Here is a 9,664-nt window from a genome sequence, read left to right on the forward strand (position 1 = left end):
CATGAGGTCAGGGGCAGCAGTCTCCACTTTGTGGTGTCACATGGGTACTCAGAGTTTCAGATTTTGGAGCGTGTTGGATTTGGATTCTCAGATGAGGGATGCTCAACCTGTAATAAAAACCACTAAGGAGAGAGAGTGGAGGCTTGCCCAAGACATCCCCATCAGCATGCTAACCTGCAGACGAAACACCAGACAACAGCAGCATCCGGGTCTGGACATCACACCGGTGTGTTCTCAGAGACGCCAGGGTGCTACAAGGCACCGGGTCCCTGCTGGGCCAGAGCACCTCCTGCCATCTCCAAGGGGCTCCACTTGGCCTCCGTGGAAACAAGACCCTGAGACATGGAATATTACCCCCAACATCAAAGACTGGGGATATAGGGGGCCGGTGTTGTGGCATAGCAGGTAAAGCCAATGCCTGTGACGCCAGCATCCCAAATGGGCACCAGTGTGTCTCCCAGCTGCTCCACTTCCAATCTACATCCTTGCCAATGTGCCTGGGAAAAACAGTAGAAGATGGCCCAAGTGCTTGGGTCCCTACCACCCACATGGGAGACCCAGATGAAATTCCTGGCTCCTGGCTTCTCCCTGGCCAAGTGCTGGCTGTTGCAGCCATCTAGAGAGTGAACCAGCAGATGGAAGATCTCTTTCTCCCTCTCTGGTTCTCCCTGTCTCTGTGTCTCTGACTTTCAAAATAAATGAAAAAATCTTAAAAAAAAAAAAAAAAAGATTTGGGGTGTCTCCCAGCAGCAAAGTCCTTCAAGGGAAGCCTCTCAAACCTCTGCATTTTTCCATTGCAAAGGGAGCCCCAAGTTCAGAGGACAACATGCAAGGCTGCCCTGGGTCTGTATCATTCCTCTGACCCCAAGGACTTACAACATGTTGGTGGCACTGAGGTAGGAACAGGACCCCAGAGCTGTCAACATGGTTACTGAACCCATGGAACAGAACACTGGAATATGAAGATTTTTTTCAAAAATCATCTTCCGGGGGCCAGTGTTGTGCCATGGGTAAAGCTGCTGCCTGCAATGCCAGCATCTTATATTAGAGCACCAATTCAGGTCCCGGCTGCTCCACTTCTGATCCAGCTCCCTGCTAATGCACCTGGGAAAGAAGCAGAAGATGACCCCAGTACCTGGGCCCCTGCACCCACGTGAGAGACCCAAATGAAGCTCCTGGCTCCTGGCTTTGGCCAGGCCCAGCCCCGAGTCTTATAGCCATTTGGGGAATGAACCAGTGGATGGAAAACTGTGTGTGTGTGTGTGTGTGTTTCTCCCCACACCCCACCTCTGTGTCACTCTTCCTTTCAAATAAATCTTTTGTTAAAATATTTATTTATTTGAAAGAGTTACATAGAGAGAGATCTTCCACCTGCTGGTTCATTCCCCAGATGGCGGCCACTGCCAGCGTTGAGCCAGAGTGGAGCCGGGAGCTTCTTCCAGGTCTCCCATGTGGGTAGTAAGAGCTCAAGCACTTGGGTCATGTTTCGTTGCTTTTCCCAGGCCATTAGCAGGGAGCTGGATGGGAAGTGGAGCAGCCAGGACTCGAATCAACACCCATATGGGATGTTGGCATTGCAGGCATCAGCTTTACCCACTATACCACAACACCAGCACCAATAAATAGATCTTTATATATACACATACAGGAATGCTGGGCACCCCCACCAACACCTGCTTACTAAGTCTGTGTCAAGCAGTGTAATGACATCAAAAGAACAGTCAGTGTTTTCCTGTTGTGCTCCCTTGCAGGTAAAGCCTTGGAAAAGGCTGGGGGGAAGGAGTTCTTGGAAACAGTAAAGGAGCTTCGCAAATCCCAGGGCCCTTTGGAGGTGGCTGAAGGTAAGTGTGGCGTTGGGTCCATGTGGATTCCCAGCAGAGCCCCACCCAGCCCCACTGGCCTCATGTGTGCTCAGTTTATGCAACAAAACACGCCATAACTGACCAGAGAGCTGGGCTCACGTCCCTAAGGTCATTGGAGCAGGCTCAAGTGGGTCTGGGGACTAGAAAGTCGATGGTTCCCTTTGCATGAGCTACTCCCTACATGGTCTAAAGCCATTGAGTGAACCTCGCGAGGGTGTGGTGAGACACACACAACACGAAAGGCACCACCATAACCATCCTAATGTGTGGACCTCCATGGCATGGAGTGCTTCCACAGTGTTGTGCAGCCATCAGCCTGTCTGGTTCCAGAGCTGCCTGCCTGACCCCGTCCAACAGAAAGCCCATATGTGTTAAGCAGCCACATACCTCCCCAGCTCCTGGCAGTCACAGGCCTACTTTGTGTCTATGAATTTGCCCATTCTGCACGTTTCATGTCAGTGAAATCATCCAGTATGTGACCCTTTGTGTCTGGCTTCCGTCACTTACCTTAATCTTTCTAAAGTCCATCCACATTATACTGGGGGTCAGTGCCTCTGTCCTGGTTGATGGCTGAATAATAATCCACTTTGTTCATCCGTTTGCCTGTTGATGCACGTTGGGGTTGCCTCCGCCTCTGCCACTGTGGACGTCTGTGCACAGGTTTTTGCCTGCACACCTGTTATCAGGGTCGCTGGGAAACTGATGATGGGTGAACCCAACTGCGGATTTGTGTTCTAACCACACAGTCCCCTGTCGATTCATGCATGGGACATATGGTCAATGCCAAGTGCTGCACTCACGCCAGGACTTCGGGGGTCAGCAAACCCATCGCTGTCTTCAGATGCATGAGTGGGGCAGGGAAGGAACCATGACCTCTGCTCGGGGGGGTTGGGAGCACTCTAGGCCCACGCAGGGGCAGGACGCTGTGGGTAGTGAGAACATCGTGTGTGAGCAGGCTCGGGCATGAGCAGGCAGGAGGAAGGAGAAAGATGGGAGCCAGAGAGGAGCAAGGACCCATGGACTGAAAGTGACCTATGCAGATGAGAGGCACCACGTGGAAGAGGATACAGGGACTGTTAGATTGGATTTGACTGTTAGAAAAGTGGCCGGCCTGAAAAGACTGCACATGGCACTCCCCACGCATGCGGTGACAGGCAACACTTCCTTTCTAAGTGAGACAGCCGCACTCCAGTGCAAGCAGAGCTAGTGTGTACACAGAGGCGGAAGGGCCGTGGGCAGTGGCCACGAGGACGTGGCAGCCCCTGCACGGAGCTCTGGGTCTGAAAATGTGCAGAACCACTGGGAGGGCAACTCTTCCTTGGTCATGAGACCATGGCTACCGCACACTTGTAGGTGACCAGAGCCAGGCTCAGAGCCATAGGGTCGCCCATGACTGTGTTTCAGCCCAAAACAATGTATTTCCATGGCAACTGGAAATGGGAGAGAGGGCCTGAAGCTGTGCTGGTTGCCGATGTTCCAGAGATGCCACAGATGGGTGGCACTGTAGCATAGTGGGTAAAGCCACTGCCTGCAGTGCGGCATAAAAATATTTTTTTTTCCTTCATTGAACGTTTAACCTTGCAAATAGGAGCGCATTCCTCTGATTTAAAAATCACCTTGTGGGCTTGTGTTGTGGTGCAGCTGGTTAAGCCACAGCTTGGGATGCCCATATTGGAGTCCTAGCTTCTCTCCTCCCAACCCAGCTCCTTGCTACTGCATGCTGGGAGGCAGCAGATGATGGCCCAAGTGGAGGTCCCAGCTCCTGGCTTCAGCCTGACCCAGTCCTGCCTGTTGTGGGCATTTGGGGGGTGAACGAGTACATGGAAGGTCTGTCTGTCTGTCTGTCTCTCTCTCTCTCTCTCTCATTTGTCTCCTTCTATCCCACTTCCTCTCTTTCTGTCACTCTACCTTTCAAATAAATAAATCTTCCCCTCACAAAAAAAAAAAAAAAAAAAAAAAAAAAAAGACTTCACATTAAGCACAATACTATTTGGCTGACAACATGATGTGGTTCCCATGTGAAATAAGTCAGCCGTGGATGTGAGGAGCCTCACTCTCTCCAGCATTTGATAGCAGTCAGAACCCTGGGAGAAGTGCCCCAGGTGGCATGGCCAGGCCCCAGAGTCCTCCGTTCTCCATAGAACAGACTCTTGGGTATCAGTGCTCAGGCCAAACCAGGACGTTTGCTTCCGGTGTGCAGATACAGGGTGGTAGTGTCAGCCCATGGGGCCATGTCACGCCCCTGCCTCACTGGCGTTCTGCGAGAGGATTCCCGTGCCAGGCATGGGGAGACAGAGCCTACAGCCTCACCTGACTGGCTCAGGACTCAGTCTCCACGCTCCCAAGCAAGCGCAAACACAGCTTCTCCAAAACCGTGGCCATCGCTAGGACACATTTCTCATCAACCTAGAGGGCATCACAGACGGCAAAGAAATCTGTGGCACCAACCCCTCCCCCCCCGCCACACAGCTCCAGAACACCGCGCGTGCCCGTGCCCATGCCCGTGCCCGTGCCCGCTACACCGCTGCCCCTCGTGGCTACGGCCTCCCTAAACTGCCAAAGGCCCAGAGCCTGGCTGCTTCAGAGGTGCCCAGGCAGGGGGTGACTGCGGGGCAGGAAGCCCGCGGGTGCAACCAGCAGATCAGAGAGAAGTGCGCTCGGGGACCTCTCCGACTTCCCAGCAGCCTCAGTGCTTGTGAGCTCTGATGCTGACGGGAACCTCCAGAGAACCCCACAAAAATGGAATTAAAAGATACGTTTATTCTGATGCAAAAAGCTGTGAAAACCATGCACGTTTCCAGGCACTTGTTGAAGATTCCATGGACACTTGGATTTCACTTTTTGGGTTGGGGGAGTAAGATAAACTTAGGGAGGCAGGCATTTGGCATAGCACTGAAGACCTCTGCATCCAGTATTGCAGTGCCCGGCGTCAGTCCAGTCCCCACTCCCAGGCTCGGCTTCCTGCTGATGCGCACCCTGGGAGGCAGCAGGGGAGGGCTCAGGTACTTGGGTCCTTCCCACCCAAGTGAGAGACCATGATTGAGCTTCTGCCTCCTGGCCCACTTGTTCTGGGGTGCATACTCTCTCTCTTCCCCCTCAAATAACTAAGTGTAAAGGGGGCAGGGGCTGGCATTGTGGCGTAGCAGGTTAAGCCCCCACTTGCAACACCAGCATCCCCTGTCAGAGCACCAGTTCAAGTCCCAGCTGCTGCACTTCTGATCCAGCTCCCTGCTACTGTGCCTGAGAAAGGAGCAGAAGGTGGCTAACATGCTCAGGCCTCTGCACCCATGTGGAAGACCTAGATGGTGCTCCAGGCTCCATGGCTTCAGCCTGGACAGCCCTGGCCGCTGAGGCCATTTTAGGAGTGAACCAGCAGATGGAAGATCTCTTCCTCTCTGTCACCTCTCTCTCACTCTGTCTTTCAAATAAATAAAACAAGTCTTTTTAAAAAATGAAGAAATAAGTACATTTAAAAACAAAATAAACATATCCTCTTCTAATTCCATTTTCCATGAACTTTTTGAAGCACCATGTTTGGGAGAGTAAAAAGTAAAATGAGAAAGTATGATTGAAATCAGGAGCCAAAGCTGGCATGATCTAGTTTCATTTTTTTAAAAGATGTATTTATTTATTTGAAAGGCAGAGTTACAGAGAGGCAGAGGCAGAGAGAGAGAGAAGTCTCCCATCCGCTGGTTCACTCCCCAATTGGCTGCAATGGCCGGAGCTAGGCCGATCCAAAGCCAGGAGCTTCTTCGAGGTTTCCCACGTGGGTGCAGGGGCCCAAGGACTTGGACCATCTTCCACTGCTTTCCCAGGCCATAGAAGAGAGCTGGATCAGAAGTGGAACAGCCAGGTCTCAAACTGGCGCCCATGTGGGATGCTAGCACTGCAGGCGGCAGCTTTATCCACCACGCTACAGCACTGGCCCCTGCCTCCACTTCTGATCCAGGCTCCTATAATTCACCCTGGCAGGCTGCAGATGATGGCCCAAGTGCCTTGGTCCCTGCCAGCAACATGGGAGACTCAGACTGAATTCTGGGCTCCTGGCTTTGCCTTGGCCCAACTCCAGCTGTTACAGGCATTTGGGGAATGAACCAACAGAGGGAAGATCTCTCTCTCTCTCCTCTCTCGTTGCTCCACCCTTCAAGTAAATAAATAAACATCCTTCTCAAACGTCCAGCAGTTCTCAGTTCAGAGTCGTCGTAAAGTCACCCAAGTGAGGATCTCTGAGGGCTGGACTCAGGTACACAGAGCTCATCTCCTGTGGCTGCTGTGATCTGTTACCATAACGTCAGTGGGTTCCTACTCAAAGTGTTCTCTTAGAGCTCTGGCAGTCAGAAGGCCACGCTGAGTTGGCACCGCGGCTCACTAGGCTAATCCTGCACCTGTGGTGCCAGCATCCCGGGTTCTAGTCCCGGTTGGGGCGCCAGATTCTGTCCCGGTTGCCCCTCTTCCAGTCCAGCTCTCTGCTATGGCCCGGGAAGGCAGTGGAGGATGGCCCAAGTGCTTGGGCCCTGCATCTGCATGGGAGACCAGGAGGAAGCACCTGGCTCCTGGCTTCAGATCGGCGCGGTGCGCTGGCTGCAGCACTCCAGCCGTAGTGGCCATTTGGGGGGTGAACCAATGGAAGGAAGACCTTTCTCTTTGTCTCTCTCTCTCTGTGTCTAACTCTGCCTGTCAAAAAAATAAATAAATAAAAAGAAGAAGGCAGCCACGCTGAGTTTTAAGGGGCGAAATCAAGGCCTCGGCCAGCTTGATTCCTTCAGGGGCCTCTTGGGGGAAGCTCTCTCCCAGGACTCCTGGCTGCAGCCCTGCATCTTGTCCAGACCCACCTGATCACACTTAGGGCCCAGACAACCCAGGACAGTGGTCCTGTCTCCAAATCCTTCATGTATTCCTGCCTCCTGCAGAGTTGCATCCCTTCCAGAGATGAGGATGGGGGTTTTGGGGCGGGGGCATTACTTGGCCTCCCCCAGCCACCAGAGACCACTCGACCTGTGTTTCTGGCCAGGAGCCATTAGGAGCAAGCCATCTAACCCAGGGGCCAGCTGGCGGACCACCTGGAAGTGCTGTGCCAGGGCCCTGTGCTGTCTGGTAGAGAGTGCATCCAGCCCACTTCTCTCTCCCTTCCCTGTCCCCAGTGAGCTAACAGGTAGACCTCTGAGGTTCAGCCTCACCCCAGCGTAAGGCAAAGGCTTAGGCGATAACCTGCGTTTCTCTGCCCCTGTGTCCCAGCCGCTGTCAGCCAGTCCAGTGGACTCGCAGCCAAGTTTGTCATCCACTGTCACATCCCGCAGTGGGGCTCCGACAAGTGTGAGGAGCAGCTGGAAGAGACCATCAAAAACTGCCTGTCGGCCGCCGAGGACAAAAAGCTCAAGTCCGTGGCGTTCCCGCCTTTCCCCAGCGGCAGGTAAGACGCCGGCTCCTGCAGGCTTTTCCCAGGGGACCCCCTGCTCCCCACTCTGGGACGTGATCAAGAGGTCAGAGCAGGAAACTGGGTTTCCATCCTTCAGCTCACAGGGAGAAGCGAGCCTGCTGCCCCATGGGGCGCACGGCTGTTAAAGCCCCAGGAGAGGCAGAGGCGAGGAAGGTGGCCTGTGATTTTTTTTTTTTTTTTTTTTTTTTTTTTTGAGAGCCCAGGTAGTTCAAATCACTCATCCCCGCCTGCGGGCCAAGTCTGGAACATGTAACTGGCAGACCCCAGGCCCAGAGGCCTTTGCTGCTCAAAGTGTGGTCCAGGGACTGGCAGCAGCGACCTCACTTGGGTCCAGTGTGGAATCTCAGGCCCTACCCTACACCTGCTCCAAAGCCCTGGGATCGGCAGAGGCATGACAGACACACCCAGAGAAGCAAAAGGCCCTTCCCGAGGGCTCGCCTAACGAGGGCAGGGGAAATGACCATTATCAGCGTCACAGACCCCGGCAGGGCAGCAGGAGGGTGAGGAGACGTGTGCTGTCACTCACAGCGCACCCTCCCCCTCCACGCCCCTAGCATGCAGCCTCCGGCTTTACCTCTGCACGCCCTCTCATCGCCAGAGGCCGCTCTATGGCACAAGCGGCACTGGGGAGGTTGGGAGTAGGGGGGGACTTGGCTCGGCATGCAGGGCCAGGTGTCCAGGGCTGGCCTGCTCTGGACCGGAGCACTCGAGGTGGGTAAGGAGAAGCTGTGCCATGGCAGACCTACCCTGGACCTGCCCCGAGGCTCCCCAACCACCCCGCAGGCTGGTGCCATGGCCCAGCACTATCGATGGCTCCTGGTGCTGGGGACACTTAGCAGACTTTCCCCAGCCCAGCCCCACCCAGAGCCACTGTCACACGGCCCACGTGAGCTGACGAGAGGAACAGCAGGTGCTTGGGAAAGGGCCCGCGGAGGCGAGCTTCTGAGCAGACGCTTTTACTCTTTAAGAAGAGTCTGATCGGCACGCAGACCAGCTGTGCGAGAGCCACTGGGCCTCTGCTGGGTATTTTAAAAGCTATTCGTGATACCGATTCAAATACTAGAGTACTTCAAAAAGTTCCTGGAAAAATGGAATTAAAAGCAATGTATTTGGGTGCAAAAAACATTTTGAAGTCTACACGTAATGTTTTCCTCACCCATGAACTTCTTAAAAACTCGAACACAGGACGCCTGCCTGCCTGCCTGCCGGCCCTGTAACCTCGACCAAAACCATCGCCTCTCTGACCCATGAGGTGGAGGTTTTGCCTGCTGCCTGCTCCTTGCGCGGGGGCCAGCATCGCCCACAGGGGGCCCAAGGTCTGGGGCAGGGAGCACGGGACAAGAAGTTCACAGCCCCTGGGGGCCGGGGACCCTCGTGACGCTGGCTCTGCTCTTGCTTTGGCGCAGAAACTGCTTCCCCAAACAGACGGCCGCCCAGGTGACCCTGAAGGCCATCTCGGCGCACTTCGACGACTCAGGCGCCTCCTCGCTGAAGAACGTGTACTTCCTGCTGTTCGACAGCGAGAGCATCGGCATCTACGTGCAGGAGATGGCCAAGCTCGACGCCAAGTAGCTGTGCGGCCGGCAGGTGGCGCCAGAGCGGGGGGTTATTTTTCAAACGCAGAGAGGAAGGGTGCCGGCGGGGGAGGGCGGCGGAGCTGGCGGCGGGGCGCGGGGCGCGGGGCGGCCGGGGCAGGTGCCACCCGGTTCTCTGTCCTCGGTCGCCAGAGCCCCGGCCCCTAACTAGCCAGGTCTCCGCGCGGGTTGCTTTCCATGTGTTTTCTTCCTGTTGTTTTAGAACTTTTTAAAAAAAAAAAACAGACCTCGTTTTAGATTTATAGCATTGACTTTTACACACAAAAAAAAATCCTTTCGAAATGCTTGGATCTTCTGTTCCTTTGTCCAAGGGAGGAGGGCGTGAAGGGGCCGGGCGGGAAAGGCTCCTGGCTGGCAGCCGCCCCCCCGCCCCGCCCCCCGCCATGTGTAACTCCTAAAAGGTTTGTGCTTCAGGCTTTTTTTTTTTTTTCGGGGGGGGGGGAGGGTTGTTTTGTTTTTTTAAAGAAAATGAAAGGAAAAAAAAATAAAAGATCCAGTGTCTTTCTTACAACAACTTCTTTTATTGCAACCCTTTCCCTCAGTTTGGAAAACTGTGTCCCTGTAGGTGGCTATTTCCAGAAAGTTCTAAGTAAACAGGACAAGGCCTGGCACCAAGGGGCTGAGGTTCCTGCCACACAGCAGCAGCACAGGCTGCAGGCCGCCACGGGAGACACGCACGGTCTCAGGCCTACGCAGCTAAGTGGGGCAGACCCCAGGCCACAGCCCAAGCAGAGGAAGGCCGGCGTCCCGCGGACTCTGCCTATGTCCCC

At 54.5% G+C, this 9,664-nt stretch overlaps 1 protein-coding gene across 1 annotated transcript in view; it reads left to right on the forward strand.

Moving 5' to 3' along the window:
- MACROH2A2 (macroH2A.2 histone) overlaps positions 1-9,010 on the forward strand; it is a 44,155-nt gene extending 35,145 nt beyond the window's left edge. The window contains exons 7-9 of the mRNA XM_002718440.6: positions 1,752-1,841; positions 7,098-7,272; positions 8,706-9,010. Of these exons, the coding sequence (XP_002718486.1) occupies positions 1,752-1,841; positions 7,098-7,272; positions 8,706-8,871 (431 nt within the window). The 3' untranslated portion in view covers positions 8,872-9,010. The remainder of the gene's footprint in view (positions 1-1,751; positions 1,842-7,097; positions 7,273-8,705) is intronic.
- Positions 9,011-9,664: the final 654 nt, after the last annotated feature.

This window comes from Oryctolagus cuniculus, chromosome 15 (assembly GCF_051225735.1).
Source record: "Oryctolagus cuniculus isolate XC-2025 breed Fujian yellow rabbit chromosome 15, ASM5122573v1, whole genome shotgun sequence".
NCBI lineage: Eukaryota > Metazoa > Chordata > Mammalia > Lagomorpha > Leporidae > Oryctolagus > Oryctolagus cuniculus.